At 42.5% G+C, this 17,080-nt stretch overlaps 1 protein-coding gene across 1 annotated transcript in view; it reads right to left on the reverse strand.

Moving 5' to 3' along the window:
* Positions 1–1,185: 1,185 nt before the first annotated feature.
* LPIN2 (lipin 2) overlaps positions 1,186–17,080 on the reverse strand; it is a 76,187-nt gene continuing 60,292 nt past the window's right edge. The window contains exons 9-20 of the mRNA XM_081096937.1: positions 16,045–16,232; positions 13,210–13,303; positions 12,262–12,331; positions 11,426–11,515; positions 10,081–10,163; positions 8,713–8,857; positions 7,713–7,861; positions 7,103–7,189; positions 6,057–6,209; positions 5,334–5,448; positions 4,551–4,654; positions 1,186–4,244 (exon numbers count right to left, since the gene is read on the reverse strand). Of these exons, the coding sequence (XP_080953063.1) occupies positions 4,100–4,244; positions 4,551–4,654; positions 5,334–5,448; positions 6,057–6,209; positions 7,103–7,189; positions 7,713–7,861; positions 8,713–8,857; positions 10,081–10,163; positions 11,426–11,515; positions 12,262–12,331; positions 13,210–13,303; positions 16,045–16,232 (1,423 nt within the window). The 3' untranslated portion in view covers positions 1,186–4,099. The remainder of the gene's footprint in view (positions 4,245–4,550; positions 4,655–5,333; positions 5,449–6,056; positions 6,210–7,102; positions 7,190–7,712; positions 7,862–8,712; positions 8,858–10,080; positions 10,164–11,425; positions 11,516–12,261; positions 12,332–13,209; positions 13,304–16,044; positions 16,233–17,080) is intronic.

Consider the following 17,080-nt stretch of genomic DNA (forward strand, 5'->3'; position numbering starts at 1 on the left):
AATGTAAAGTGCATTTGAAATTATTTCCATGTTAGCACATTAATCTAGCGTTCTCAGTGACCCTATCATCTCTCCGCAACTGTTTTCCACAATTTATTTGTAGTTTGAAAGGATAGAAGTATTTGTGATCAGACACACACCAAGTCCATGCTTGTATATTTGAAACATGGCTTTGCATATATCCGCATCCACTTTCTAAACATACATACATGTCTTCCCTGTACTGTCCTATCAAAGGGAAGGAAAAGAAAGGAGACACGCAAACTCTAAGGCAAGCATGTCAAACTTGTGCGGGCCGGAGAGGCATGCAAAAGGGAGAGAAGGCAAAAGCATGCGTGTGTGCCAACTGGATTTTCTGAGCTGACATGCTTGCTCTAAGGGGTGCAGAGTGCAGCAGGAGGAAGCTACAGTCAGACAGGCCTCCTGAGAGCAGGGCCAGGACCCAGGCTGCTCCTCCCTGAAGAGCTGGAAGCCATTCCCTTTACAATCAACCTCCCAGTCTGAGCTCTTCCTTTCTCTCCCTAAAGAACACCACCCCCCACCCAGCCCTAGTCTCCACCCCCCCCCGCCCCCGCCCCCGCCCTCTCACCCAACCATCATGGCTCGGCAAAGCAGCACGAAATGAGCGCTTTCCACACTCGAAGGCACACTCTCAAGGGCTTTTTGGGATTCAACATGTCCAGCACATGCTGCATCTGGCAGGACCCAGCAATCTGAAGGGATAAAAAGATGCTCATTTAAATAACACGTGTGATGTGGTTTCTGATCCAAGTTCACTCCGACTCTCCTAAGCCAATGAAAACATCAGGATTGCTAATTGTGTTCACCCCAGGGAAGGTTTAATGAAAGGTGGGATACTGTGAGCAGGACTCTCAGGGGAACCCTGAAAGGGCTGAGGGTGGAATGGAAACACAGTTTCGAGGATTCCAGTGAGCACACACCAGAAATCGCATATGGATGAGTGAATCATTCCCTGGCAGGACCTACAAAGCAAGAGATTAGTTCCTGAGGGTGTAGCCTCACTTTTGGAGTCAGGTTTTATAAAAACAAGCACCAAAAAGAAGTCCTTTCTGTAGACAAATTTAAGTGTCAGCAAAGATCAAAATGCTAATTTATGGAAATTAACAATTTCTGGCAAGAGTATAGAGAAGATGGTTTAAATGTCCTCTGAAGGAAAGAGTCGGACGCAGTTTACGTTTGTTTATTGTTGTAACATTTTGTTTTGAACATCAAACACTGCACCACAATAGGAACCATTTATCTTAAGACAATGGTCTTTGCCATAACTAAGAATACAGGACTGATGCTTACAATTTCTGACAACTTAAAACTTTTTAGTGGCACTGCTGTCTAAAAATCAAATACTTCATCAGAAAGTAATTATTAAATTAAAAGAACAAAGTTTCCCCCTCCCTTCTTACCTTCAAACCAAAAACATAGTTTTCATCTGGAAAGAACACTTACTTGAAACAAAAACTCAATTTTAACTAGTTACATTATATCCAGCATGCTCTAAAACAGGTAAGCAAGGCTTCCTAGAGTAAGCATGATGATCTCGAAAACTTAAAATTCCCTGGAAAAGTCTGTTGTCACCAAGTTGCAAAAAGAGGAAGAGTTGCCTTCCTGCCTGTCTTTAAAGGGTCGTGCCTGCACCCTGAAGCACACACTGGAAGGGTCGTGCGCAGTCTCTGGGGCACAAGTACTTCCAGTCATTTACCAGCTGTCCTCCCTGTGACTGTTAGCAGCTTTCATTTTAGGACATCATAGTAGTAAGTTTTTTCTTTCTCCAGTTGAAAACTATGCGGATGTGTTAAGCACAGCAAACATGGGACACACAGAGCGACACAGGCATGCTGTGGGCCCACACGTGCACTTCCTAATGCCTGGGAAGATGCAGATGCCGACGCCACAGCCGCACGAGCTTCACCACACAGACATCAATGCCGCTACTAAAGTCAGGTTGAGCTGGAAAGAGGGAAGGGTCCATGGCTGTTTCACCAGTGAAGCAACTGAGAGAATGACTTAAAAGAGCCCGATCTGCCTGCAATCTCTCCGTGATACCATCCATCACCGAAAGCAGCGCAAGCTAATGCTTCTTCATTCACTCACTTTCGTAAGGGTCTGTGTACAAACACACTCGAGGGCATCTCTCTTTCACAGAAAGAATACACGTCATTTGTACCAAATGGCAATGGGTTTTCAGCACAAACAATACTTTTACCACACTACAGTAATAGCAATCATCTACTTTTCAGCAAGAGGGACTCCTTTAAATAAGGAAAAAGATATGTTAATTAGTGTATGTACCCACTGGATCAATCTACAGCAAGGAAATGACAGTCTAGTGCTTACGGACACTTGGACAAAGGGATCAGCCGCCCTCAACACAGAACTGGGAGACCCGGGTTCCTATAGTAAATCTTCTAGATAGGCCCATGTGTCCAGAGAGAAAGAAACTGTCTAGTCAAAAGCTCTCTACAAAAGATATATATTAAGATACTTCATCCTGCACATGTGCAGAGGCTCAGGTCAAGCACATAAAATTCTTCTAAAGCAAATACAGTTGAGGACACACTGACGGCATCTATGAGATCAAGTAATGGCCACTCTACCAGGAATTTAATTCACTAACTGGGAAGAACTTCATAAAAACATAACCTGGTTTCCCTAACCTACTGTACAGAAAGAAACTCATTAAACAATTAGACCCGGACCTATGAAGGCGGGAAAGTCTGCACTGGAGGAAGTATGTGCTGTTTCCCCTCTGGGAACCTGTGCCTCCAGGCTCTGCCACTGAGAACCGCATTCAAGGGCCTTCGCCATTGTCTCTGCATCCAAACACACTAGGAAAAATGGCTGAGCTACCGCAGGGACTTTCAACTCTCCAATCTGGAAAAATAACCACCCCCATTTCCCCATCTTTACATCAGCATTATTTTGGGTGGAGTAAACAAAAATAAGGAGAGCCCCCCAAAACAAGCACAGGCGGAAGCAGAGGTGGAAATGGAAACCATCCTGAGCGGGGTGGTGCCTGGACCTGCAGTTCTCACTCTGCTCTGGAACTCGGCTCACTGCTTTCTCACCAGGAGGGCTGTGTGGTCATTTTTGGTCCCCTGAAAGCTTCCTCTCCAACAGTTCTGTTGATTTTAGTACTGAGTTGATTGTCAACACCCAACCTGCTCTCTCCAGGCCTCAGCTTACAGGACAGAAGCCTTCCCTGCTGTCTGCTTGGACTCTGACCCGAGCTCAGTACAACCAGGCTGAGAAACTGAGGGGCAGGCAGGTGGAGAGAAGGACCCTTCTCAGGAGCCATAGTAAGTGCACATCTGCATTTCCAAGGCCTCCCTGAAAACAGCTGTTCTTTGCTGCTTAACCAACACTCACTATTATTCCTATTCTTACAGACATAAAACATATCTTGCAAAACCATTTCTTCTTGCTAGGTTCACATCATGGAGCAGTCACAGATGAGAAGGTGGCTTTTCCTCCCCAGGAGCCCATATCTGTGGGGTGGGATGAGTGGCCCCAGCAGCCGTCTTGTTTCAGTGTAGCAGGGAAGGAGGAAACCACAGAAGAAATGTGAGCAAGCGATTTGAGCCAACATCATTCATGGGACCTGAAGCAGCTCGGTGCACCCAGAACCCCTTAATAAAGCCCTGGTTTTACAGAGAAACACTTTCAACTGCCTAGTGGAAATTATAACACTTTACTTTGTGCAATATTTTGGTCCACTCTAATTTAGCTTCTTTTTACTTCGTTTTAAATTATGCAATTAAAGGAGCACCCAGCACACAATCTGACACAGAGTGTGCATGAGAACCGACCAGTGACAGGAGCCTAGGTCTTCAACCTCAGGTCTGAGCTGCCCTCAATTCTGCTGAGGCACTGAGCTGTAACTCTGCCAAGCCCAGGAGGGTAAGGAGAGGGCAGTTCCTGCTCCACAAGTTCACCGTGTCCCTGCTGGTACCTAGCTGTCAACATAGGTCTTGCCCCACACCTGTAGCTGGGAGGGGCTCCCAGTGTCCTCTGTCCAGCAGAAGTGCCGGTCACCTTCCCTAGCTGCAAGGCGGGAGACTGAGGACCTCCCAGAGGGGCTGCCTCAGGCCAGGTCGTCCAGGTCCACTTTGGGGATTGGGTCCCGCCAGTAGCAGAAGGAGCTGAACTCTGGGCATGGAAAGGCAGAATTCTGTTCCTTGTTGAGAAGTGGGAACACATGCTCCACGAGCTCACTCAGTCTGTGATACCTAGAAGGGATTGGAGAAGAAAAGCACAGACTCTTACTGTGAAGTTGATTTAAGAGCACAATACTATAGGTTGTGAAGCTAGTTATTCAGATTCCTCATATGGGTAGGATCTGAGGCAGGTCTCCATCCCTTCCCTGGGCACAAAGAGAATCAGCAATCCCATAAATAGAGGGGAAAATACCCAGGCAAAGAGGAAAACCTTCAAAGGCAGTGGTGATTCTGACACTTTGAGCAAGGCCCGATCCTTAGTATCTGTCTGTCACCCTGGCTGCACAGCACGAGGCTGAGAAATGGGAACACACTTACGATGACTTGTTTCCTTTGGTCCTTTCTTGAATTAATTCACCCTTGGGGTTCACAGTGAATATTCTGCAGTCTGGAACTCCAACTTGTATGTAAGCATAAACGTCCTGGATAAGAAAACATGAAGGAGGAGGATTATAGGGAGGAGAAATTAGGCATTGCTTCTCCAGTTCCTTGTGAGCCAGAACTGCACAAACAAAAGACCGTCTCTACGGAAAACATGCAGAACTGGGCACCATGTAGCTTTGCCACTGAAACTGAACTTTAGACAAATACAAACAAAAAGTGGAGCCAAACCCAGAGAGTGCTGGGGGATTCAGGAAATGTGGGCGCCAAGGAGATGCCAGTGGCACCCTGAAGCAAGAGGAGCTCCACTGCCCACCAGAGGCCAGGAAGCAGCCCTTCTGCATGCCTGAGGGATCTGAAGGCCCCTCTAAGTAGAGGCAGGTCAGGAAAGTGTCAATTAAGGATGAGCACTCATGCCATGGTTTTGGGGTGGATCTAAGGACACGGCTTAACCACCTGAGGAAATAGGAATTGAAGCCACAGAAACAAAGAGAAAGTGCCCTTCATCATATACCAAAATTCTGGGGCAGATCTCCACTTCCAGGATCTCCCCAATTACTCTAAGAATTTGGAATAAAGTGAAAACCTATTTACCAGGATAGACATGCATTTTGCCTATAAAATTCATTTGAGAATTATGACATAGCTAACACCCTAAAAATACACTCCCCTCAATATTACCCACCACATCAGAATGTGCAGCCCAAAGGAGACACTTACATTTGGACGGTTTCCAAAGGCAGCATAAAAGGGCTGCTTAGATGGGGCAAACAGATTCTTGATATCATTTAGACACTCAATTTTGAATTTCTCTGGTTTCTTTTCTATCACTTCCCTAGGGGGGGAAAATTCAAATAAAGTCACCAAATTCAAAATGGTAGTATTCCCTGGTGTATGGTACTGAAAAATTTTAGAGTGCATGACCACCCATTTTAAAAATGTAATTGGTCTCTTTCCTTCTCTGCCAGTCAATCTGACAACTACGAATATTTGATGGGGTTTGGAGAAAGAGAAAATGGCCACTCCTAGAACTTAACTTTCCTTGACCATGCTTGATATAGACCAGGTGAACTGTGACTTAGAATGCTATGGGGGAGACCTGGCTGGTGTGGGTCAGTGGTTGAGCACTGTCCTGTGCACCAATAGGTCACTGGTTTGATTCCAGGTCAGGGCACATACCCAGGTTTTGGGTTTGATTCCAGGTAGGGTCACATACAGGAGGCAGCCAATCAATGTTTCTCTCTCTCCCTCTCCTTTCCTCTTTCTCTAAAATCAATAAAAATATATTTTTAAAAAGAATGCTATGGGGAAGCCAAAGAACTATGACAAGCTCTGAAATAGATACAATCCCTTTCTACAAGCCTGATACCCATCCTCACACAGTCCATTCAGGCCCCAGCACCCCCTCCCACACACTCAGGGGGGCTGCCTGTTGGGAGTTACCTGTGGAAGGCGGAGAACAAGCTGCTGGGGGACAGCATCAGAGGGCCCCGGGGCAAGATCGTGCCCTTGTCGTTGACCCAGTGCAGGTAGCCACGGGTCATGTCGGCCATGCCGATGGCACGAGCAGAGCAGTACAGAAACTTGTAGCCATTCCTGAAAGAGAATGTGTCTTATTTAGCCCATTGTGCTTTGGGAAACGGCGGGAGAAAAAAAGAAGCACTTTTCTTGTAAAAGATCCAAATAGAGATCCTCCCATTTATTGTGAAAATCAAATTATTGAATTTAACAGAAATACAGGATTATAGATTTCACCTTTCCATGGAAAACACCACGGGGGAAAATGAAGGTATATGCAACTAGGGATTATGCTAAGTTTACAAGTACTGATGTACATTCATCATATAGTCCAATGAAAGGCAGACTACAGAACAGACAAAAATCTTAGACTATCTTTTATGATCTGCTATACAGGACAGACACAAAATACCTTATTTATAAAGACAATTTGCAGAAGGCAAGCCATTCTATAAGCCAAGGAACAAAATTATACCTTGGTGACTGACATAATTTTCATATTAGGGCATCCTCAACTAATGTTTAAGATACTAATTTTTCAAGTCAATTTAACTCATATGTATTAGGGTCCCATGAAGGCCATGGCACTGTTTCTTCTCTGCTGTACTGGCATAGAAGACCCCAGGAGTGAAATGATGCCCCCATGCATGTATGCATGACCTCCTCAAAGAAATACCCAATTTAAAAGTAGCCAAGTACCTAATTAATAAAGCAAAACTGAAAATTGGCTCGTTACATTATAAGCTAAAAACCCAATTATAGCTCTAAGTATAAATATAGATAGTGCCTAAAATTCATAGCCTTGTGAGAATGAGATGATAGATGTTGGCTGCCACTTTCGTTTGTGTGAGTGGGAAAGAAGAGCGGTCATAGCTGGATCATGAACACACGTGATTTCCATGTACGCTATTTTTCAAAAGTTTTTAAAGCAAAATTCTAGAGCACATTAGCAGGTGGGACAGGAGACCTACTCGTTGATGGCATGGTAGAGCTTTGCAATACCCTGATGAGTCCAGTCTTTACCCAGCTGTGGAAGAATCTGTCCCAAAGCATCAGACCTGAGGGTAAAAGTAGGAAAAGGTATTGGGAATCAAGCATATACAAGCCAAGTGTTTTCCTTTTTAGTTATATACCAGCTGCCGAAAAGCACTGGGTAGAGGGGCAAGACAACTGACAGGGAAATTTACAGTGAGGCAGTCTCCTGCAAATATACCACTGAGGAGCTTCTGAAAATAGAATCAGACATGACAGCCAGCTGTTCATTTTCAGAGATAATTTACAACTACACACCTTTTCCTCTTTCTTAATCTCAATAGCTTTTCAGTTTTTTTAATGCCAAAATTTAGAAACAAAATAACTAAATATTTCCAAAAGTTATTTTCGACATTACGTTTGTCTGGCTCCACCCATCCCCTCCATCCATGTGTGGACTGCACTCGGGATGTCTCAGTGTATATAGTTTAAAAAACCCTCCTGATGATGACCAAGAGCTGGGTGTTTGCTGAGGAAACCTGCCTCCCCACTGCACACTGCCTGACCTGCGCCTCCTCCCCCTGCCACCCACCACGAAGCCCTGCTTACTTGGTTATCGTTCCATCTATATCGGAAATGATAATCTTGTCATTCCAGTTCCACAAGTAAATGGTTCCTGCACAGCGGCAGGTACCTTGATACTGGGTTGTAATACTAAACACGACATCATTTGGACCATCTTGGAGTTTCAATTTTGCCTTTTATAAAAAGTAGAAGAATAAAGAAAACCGCAGAGGCAGAATTTTAAAAACTGATGGAATTACACACATCAAAAAGTCACATTTTCCAATAATTTGTAGTCACTGAGAGATTGCCTAAGATATAATGGTAAGTGAAAAGCAACCTAATCTCCAAAATGTATAAATATACATATATGTGTATGAATACATAAAAATGGGAAGGAATACATTAACAAGATAACTGGAAACTTTAAAAAATCAGATGAAAACAGTTTGGCACAGAGTCTAAATGTTTACAAAACAGGATGGCTCACTCAATGAGCTGGGCCTAGGGAGCCACTGCTTGAAGAGTGCTTGGGATTCCAAGAGACTTTTCTAATCCCCCAAACAAACAAAAAATCTCTCCGCTCCTTCTCCATACCCAAGACTGGCGGCACAGCAAAACTATTTCACACTGAAAACAGGTGAAAGCAGGGAGTAAAAACAAATAGGAAAGGGGAAATTGTGTCTAAATAGGAAAACATAATTCTCTATTGTTGTGGCTCTTGAAACAGTGGGTGACCCAGTGATGAGAGAGCTGTGTAAGATTCATGAGGAAACAAGTTAAAAATACAGATTTCTCAGCTCACTCCCAGAAATTGAGGTAGCAGGGTCAGGGGTGGTGGAGGAAGCTACATCTCAGGTTCCCCAGGTGATCCTGGTGGTCCCTGGAGGTGGACATTTATGTGAGCATTTATACGTAAACATCTATACAAACACGGTGTCGTGTGTGTGAGGCTTGTGATCAAATGGACAGAAGAGGAAGGAGGTCAACTTGAACAGTTACTAAGATAATCCAACCAAATCCACATGGATCACACACTACTCACGATCTGGTCTGAGGAGAGGCGGAGAGACTTCTTATATGAGGTTGTGCTGCTGTGGCTTGGGGGCTCGGTGGGGATGGGGTCCATTTTGACTGACTCTTGAAGCTCCTGTGACCCCTCGTCACTGGATGAGTCATCCTCTGCTGACCTATTCAACATCAACCCAGTTACTGAGGAGACAGCAGCTGTTTTATTGGTAAGAGCTTTTCATTTAGGATAAAAGAAGAAAGAGATCCTAAATCTATTCTAGAAATGGAAACAGTTTTTCCCTCTGCCGCTCTCCCACATCCTGCTTCCATGCCTGCATATTCACTTCATGAAGTGATAAAGCCACCTTCCTCCTCCCCCTCATGATTGGCCAGAGGTTACTTTCTAGCTATGACTGGGTATTTTCTTCTGTGACCAGTGAATGCTACTTATAAAAGTAGATATGTATATTTCAAAAGGTACAAATAAAAGGAAATCTACTTGCTTATGTTGATTTAAAAAACTAAGAAAGATTTCTTACATACTGTTTAACAGAAGGGGGTAAAGAGTAAGAGTGTACTGTCACACAGACTACTGAACTAAAGAGTTAGGGAATAGAAGAAGAAAAGAAGCTGACTGGGGAAAGTACATCGATGGCAGAAAGAAGAATGGGGTATATGGTGGCACTTCCTCCAAAGGCAAGCCAATGTGAATGTCCAAAGGGGTGCTACTTCTTCCAAGAAATCAAAGAGAGCAACAATCTCTGAGATTCTCTTTTATATCTCCCTTTTGTGCTCGAAAGGAAACGAGGGAGCAGGGGCACCAGGGACAGCCCATCTTAGGACTCTTCAATATTCCCCCTTCCCAAAGGCCTATATTTATTTCAGAGGCATCAATTCCATGGCTCCCAGATGGAGGGGCAAGGTATTTGGGAAGCAGTGATGAGCTACTTACTTTCCTAACTGAATAATGTATATGTAGTTTAAATTCTTGCTCAAGGATATGTTCACTGATTTTAGAGAGAGAAAAGGAGGAGAGGGAGGGAAATAGGGAGGGAGAGAGGGAGAGAAACATTGATGTGAGAGAGAAACATCAATTGGCTGCCTTCTGTACGCACCGCAACCCGACTGGGATTTGAACCTGCCACCTTCTGGTGTACAGAACAACACTCCAACCAACTGATCTACCTAGCCAGGGCTTAAGCGAGTATTATTTTTAGAAAAGCAGAAGTTATCATCTGCTAGCCGAGTGGCACAAACAAGCCACTTATTCACCTATGTCCATAGGAGAAAGATGTTTCTAACTAAAAATGAAACAAAATCACCCAAATCAACCTGAATGCAATAACCAAAGCAGGGGCGGCCCAAGTGCTGTGAGCCTGGAGGAAAGACAGGGTGTTCCCACCTGCTACTGGCCAGCTCCTTTGTGCTTGATGGCAGGTCACTGGTGGATGGCATCTCGGATTTTCCTTCCTTGGCCTCTGGCAGCTAAAAAAGCAAGATAATAATGGTCAAGTGCAGCTTTTCTCTCTACCGATAAACAAAAATTCATCAGCAGTTCTTGCCAAGAATAAGCAAAACTACTTTCTGAATCTACAACTTAAAAATGCTCAAGAAAACACAGTTTCTCTAGTTTGAGCCAAAGGACAGAAACCTGAGATAAAGGGTGTCCCAAAAATCATGCAAGAAGTAATTCTGATAGAAAACACAGGTTTATAATTAAAAATTGTAAATTTTTTATTGATTCATAAAGTATACAGTATAGGCGTATGTATGGAATAGCATATCGGGTAAATGGCCTCCATGGCTTTGCTGGCACATATGCGTTCTTTTGTTGAAATTTTCCATGACCGTTTTGCATAAATGTGGCTGAATTTCGACGAGGCTCATTTTCATCTTGATGGCTTGGTTAATCAACAAAATTGTCACATTTGGGGTTCAGAAAATCCACAAGTGATTGTTGAGAAACAAATGCATCCACAACGTGTCAGTTTGGTGCAGATTTTGGGCTGGAGGCATCATCGGACCATTCTTCTTCAAAAATGTGGCTGCTTAGGCAATAACAAGGGTGCATATGTGCCAGCAAAGCCGTGGAGGCCATTTACCCGATAACCGATTCCATACATAACCCTATACTGTATACTTTATGAATCAATAAAAAAATTTACAATTTTTAAATATAAACCTGTGTTTTCTATCAAAATTACTTCTTGCGTGAATTTTGGGACACCCTTTAGAAGTCACATGCTGCTCCACAAAAGCTGTCACTATACAGCCAGAAGAAAAATTTTAAAAGAGCATCATTTCAAGTCACAAAATATAGTACAAGTGGTCCACAGCAGAGACACTGGGATTGCAGAACAGAAGTGACTGATGCCCCACTTCCTGTGTAGGAGGGCAACAAGCTCTTGCTCTAACTAGAAGGTACTGCAGCGAAGTGCAAAGAGCACAGGCATTAAAACTGATCTCAAGGTCAAACCATAGCTCTGTCCCTTCCCAGTTAAGGAATTTCACCTCTTTGTGCCCACTTTCCTTACCTGTACACATGCGAACTCAAACATCTATACTCTTGGGGTTACATATGTGAAGCACCTAGCATAGGACCTGTACATAGCAACTGTTCAAAAATGGTGACTATTACTGTAAATTTATATACCCTAAGTGGGCTTTATTGTGCTTGACAGTGTTTTGAAAAAATCAAAGATTCACTTCTTTTCAGCTTATGGAAAGGATTCTTCCAGGCTGGTTACCTGTTTGGTCATGCTTTCTCTCTTACGCCAAAACCACCAGCGACCAGATTTCTTTGGCATCTTATCTTTGACCCAGGACTCGACTGTGGCCTGGAAACAATCAACTTGGGTTAGTCTAGAAATCTGTTAGTCACAAAGCAACCAACTACTTTCTACCACTAGCCTGCAGGAAGTGCCTTATCATGAAGTTTGAGCAACTATCTCCACATCTCTGAAACTCCTCTGGAGTTTTTAACACCAGAAGGATGGACAGTGTCCTGTCTTATGGCAGTAATGTGGTATGAGACCATGTGGTTTCAGGCCACGTAGGAACAGCCCCTTCAGGGGCTGGCAGGTGCGCTGTTCTCACGTCTCTACCCTTGGAAAATGTTGCTCTACTGAGCTATGAGGACCAATTAGGCCGGTGATGTCTTCTTGCAGGACAGATTCAAAGCAACCCTCAAAAATGTATTACCACAATTTGACCCAATGGCACTGATGTCATGCTTTTGGTGGCTACATCACCCTCTTCTTGCTGCTTCTTTCAATATTAATGAGAAGACCTTTTTTTTCATTCACTCTATATTTAACAATTAGAAAAATCTCTGAACTTTTAAACACAATCAGGAAATGGTATAAATACCTAGTAAAAATGACAATGATGTGGCAGCCTAGGTAACTTCCTAGATTTTGGACATGAGATCATTTGAGTAGGCACACAGAACTCTTTGGATCTTCTATAATATTAAATAAAACTTTGAAAAGTACCCAGTTTAGAAATATGTACATATGGAATTTTCTAAGTACTATATGCTGTAGATACTTTTGAAAAGACAACAAACAGCAGACCAACTCACCTTAGGCAAACTCTTCTGGAATACTTGCAAGCTAAGGATCATTGGAGCGGCCAAAGCCCAGTTATAGTAACTGTAAGAAATAAAAATTATGTAAAACCATTACACAGAATGAGGAGTGAGAGAGAAGGGGGTAAAGAGAGATAAAGAAAAGAGGCAGCCCTAGCCAGTTTGGCTCAGTGGATAGAGCGTCGGCCTGTGGACTGAAAGGTCCCGGGTTCGATTCCGGTCAAGGGCACATGCCTGGGTTGTGGGCTTGGTCCCCAGTAGGGGGCGTGCAGGAGGCAGCCTATCAATTATTCTCTCTCATCACTGATGTTTCTATCTCTCCTTCTTTCTTCCTATCTGAAATCAATAAAAATATTTTTTTTAAAAAAAGAGGAGCGTGAAGTAACAAAATTCCTTATTCTTCTCATTAAAAAGATTGTCAGCTAAGTTTTTTTGTCAGGTGAAATGTCTCTGAACAAAGAAGCAGCAATATCTACCAAAAATAACATTTTAATACTCCACTTAAACATGAAGCTGAAGTCCTGGCCGGTATTTCTCAGTGGTTAGAGCATCAGCATGTGCACCAAAGGGTCTTGGGTTTGATTCCCAGTCAAGGGCACTTACCTGCCTTGCAGGTTCAATCCCTGGCCCCTGTCAGGGCACATAAGGGTGGCAACCAATCGACATGTCTCTCTCACACTGATGTTTCTCTCTCTCTCGCTCTCTCTCTCTCTCTCTCTCCCTTCCTCCCTCCCTCCCTTTCACTTTCTCTAATAATCGAGGGGGAAAAATATGCTCAGGTGAGGATTAATCACCAGAAAAGGAGCTGAAGCTTCATTGCCCATTAGCTCATTTATATAAAATGACATATTTTATACCAAGAAAGATGGTAATAGTTAAAAAGAGCACTTGGAAAACAACCTTGCGAAAGTATTTAACAATTACAAAAGCAAGACTATTTACCGGTTATATATCCGTATTACAAGGTTAGGATTGTCTATGAGTCCAGGGTTTTCTGCAAATTCATGATAAGTGATGATATGTTCCATGAATTTTTCTGCAATGTAAAATAACAACAATTAACTTGGTTAGAGATTATATAAATTCCAAATGACATTATCATATCACTCTATGCACTGAAAAGATTATAGCATAAAGTATGTCCTTTTTAAAAAGGACTTTTTTATGTCAAAAGTTTTTCCCCAGAACAAGAAAGAACATTTCTAACCTCTCCCTCCTCCACAACGCCTCCCCCAGCTAAAAACAAACAAGCAAAAAATACAGGAGAAAGAGATATGCCAGAGACTTTTAGGAAAATAAGATTACAGATTTAGTGCTTGAATAATAATTTTTAGTTTACTTTGTAAATAGTAGCGGAAAAGATTTTAAAATTTCTTAAGCTTAAATTTACTTTCAGACAGCATTCTTTTTGGCTACTGCTTATTTGCATATGTATGCAAATTTTACTTTGGACCTTGTTAGAACCAATTGCTCATAAAATATTGGCTTCTCATATATAGCAAATTGTACAGCAAAGACAGTATCCCTTTTATATTACTCATATTAGGACTCATACCACCCTACCAGGTCCTTTAACAAAAGGAAATACATATGCGAATCAGTTAATTGTTTCATTACAGCAGGCAAAACAAATTGTCAAGGAATGTCCCACTTATATGTTACATCTGCCTCAAAGGCCTAATACAGGAATTAATCCTGGAGAATTGATAAAGGAACATATCTGGCAAATGGATGTAACACGCATGTCTCTGTAGATACCCTTTCAAAGGTCCTATGGGCCACCGCATCTACAGGGGAAACGGCAAAACAGGTCACTTCATTAATCATTGCCTAACTACTTTTGCCGTCATAGGAATTCCAAAAATTATTAAAACTGACAATAAACCTACATAAACTCATTTCCAGCAATTTTGTAAAAATTCAGCACATTACAGGAATACCACACAATTCCCAAGGACAGGCAATTAGAGAATGCCAATATCAGTGGCTAAAATCCCAACTTGAAAAACAAAAAGGGGGAATAGTGATGGTGGCGAAATCTCCTGTAGGTAGACTACACCAAGCCTTAATTACTTTAAATTTTTTCACTTGTAACGCTGATGTCAAGACACCTATGGAATTACACTGGTGTCAAAATAAACCAAAGGAAAATGGTTTGGTTAGATGGAAAAATCCTGAGTCTAGTTTATGGAAAGGTTCTGACCCTTTCTTTATTAATTAACCTTGGTCAAGAATATGCTTGTGTATTTCCAGAAAACTTCTCAAAGCCTGTGTGGATTCCTGCAAGAAACATCAAACTTCAACATGAATCTGCAGAGAAGAACTGACCAAACTGATGAGGACCTTGACCCTGGAGCCTCAACCTGTATCTGTGGCTGCAGACAGAGGACTGCTCTGGCCCCAAATAGCAGAAGCCCCAAGCAAACTTATGGACTAATTCCTTAAATGCCTGACAACAGTTTCAAAAGGACATGACAGAGCTCAATCCTTTTCATTGGATCTTCCCACATTTGCCTTTTAGCATAACCACTATTATCTCATTCTTGTTCTTATATATTTAATTCTAGTCTGCAGATGCGGAATGAAAAGTCTTAAAAGGACTGAGCCCTGCAGAGGGCATACACCTTGTAGGCTTTATTAAGAAAATCAAAAGGGGGAAATGCCAGAGGTTAAAGCAAACAGTAGTTAGCATATAAATGCAAAAAGACCCCTTGGAAGGCCAATGGAAAAATCAGCATAATATTGCCCTGCTGTGGGCTCAATGGCTCAAGGCAATTTCCTAACCTGATCATCCTTATGCTGTTTACCAAACTTTACCTTTGATCTGCCTGTATGCATTGCTAAAGGGCAAATGTATATTCAAGTAAATAAATAGTGGACCAGGCCAGAAGTCGGTGTGCCTCTTCAAGAAAGAAGGTCTCTACCCAATGCCTTCTAAATTCGTATTTCTTGTATAGCATTTTCATTTGTGCATCGGTCCCTTCTTCTGATCCTGAACCCCGCTGTGAAGGTTGTGGCACAGGGCAAGCCATGATCTCTCAACCTCTTAATGTGAAGTGAGAGCCTTTAAGGCTCACTTCCTCATCCAAGCCATTTATATGTAACTAGAGGCCCGGTGCACGAGATTCGTGCACTGGAGGGCGGGTGGTCTCTCAGCCTGGCCTGTGCCCTCTTGCAGTCTGGGAGCCCTCAGGGGATGTCTGACTGATGGCATAGGCCTGCTCTCCACGGACATCCTTAGCACTGTTGCGAAGGCGGGAGAGGTTCCCACCACTGCCACTGCACTCACCAGCCATGAGCCGGCTTCTTGCTGAGCAGTGCTCCCCCTGTGGGAGCACACTGACCACCAAGGGGCAGCTCCTGCATTGAGTGTCTGCTCCCTGGTCAGTGTGCGTCATAGCGACAGGTTATTCCGCTGTTCAGTTGATTTACATATTACCCTTTTATTATATAGGATGTCACCCCATATGAGGTACCTTAAGTGGGGGGCTAAAGGTCTTACAGTAAAAGGAGACACCTGTATAGGATAGTGAAGACCTGGGGGGTAGTTAGGGGCTGGGAGAATAGGGGAAAGGGGAGGGAGGGGGAATGGGAGATATCTGCAATACTATCAACAATAAAAAATACATTAAGAAAAAAAAAAAAGGAGACACCTGTTACCTGCACAAGATGATTAAAAAATTTTAATACTCTAAAACAGCTTAATAGTAGTTTTTTAATCAAGTGATGACCAGGCTTCTCTCTCAAGTGAAGACAGGGCATGACTGCCCAGTATACCTTTAGAAATTTCTCCATTCTCACTGAGGCCCCCACAAAGGGAGAGGGTGACGTCGGGCAAGTCCATGGCAGAATCTGAGAGGCACTCAGTGCCACTATCGGCAGCCGCGCTTCCCACAGACTGTGGGGACTGGGAACCAGAGAGCGTGTCAGACTCAGGCCACTGCCTGGAGCCAGGGTCTGATTCACTGTGGGCAGGGAACAGGGAGAAAAAGATTTGCTTTATTACAACTTCTTGTATTCCTAGCTTACTACATGATTCTCTGAGGGGATTTTAACAAATCCCCTTTAAAAAGCAACAGATTGAGCTATAATCAGACAAAGCTTTTCTTAAGCAGTGTTTAGAGTTACATCATAATATTAAAAATAACCTATTATTAGCACTACTGAGGAATTAACTGAAAATACAGTAAATGTCACAAAAAACATTTCACCCACAACCTTTTTTATTTTAATTAAAGGAGTATAAAAGTTTTAAGCATTTATGTATATTTCCATGATGAAAATGATAGGGCAATTAAGAAAAATCTGATGTTTGGAAACCTTTGGATCCTAATTTCCTAGAAAAAGCTGTGATAGCATATACATCCTGGAGGAAATTATTGTAATTCAAGACTGTATTATTTTTAAAAACAAGTCTCGTCTAAATTCATCTGTTATTCCACAAAACAGAACAAAGAAGTTAAGCAAGAGAAAGTCTCAGGAGGCTAGACCCACCATGAAAAGAAATGCATTAAGAAATAAATTAAAAATAAACTGTCCTTACACTAGTGTGAGGGCCAGAAATAAATATAAGGTTATTTAATATTTTCATTTTTCTAGATGATAGGCACAGAGGCCAGATTTCAGGAGATGAAAAGGGAAACTGTAGTCAAGCATAAATTTGAGAGAAAAAGAATAAGGAAACGACACCTTAAGTTTCTTAATCATGAACATTAATTGCTCTACACCCTTTGAATTGATGTTACATTTATTGTTCTAGAATTTTCAAATTGTTTTCTTTTATTCAGAAAGCCAATATATTTAATATATGTGA

The sequence above is a fragment of the Myotis nattereri genome (genome assembly GCF_964212035.1).
Source record: "Myotis nattereri genome assembly, chromosome: 8".
Lineage (NCBI taxonomy): Eukaryota > Metazoa > Chordata > Mammalia > Chiroptera > Vespertilionidae > Myotis > Myotis nattereri.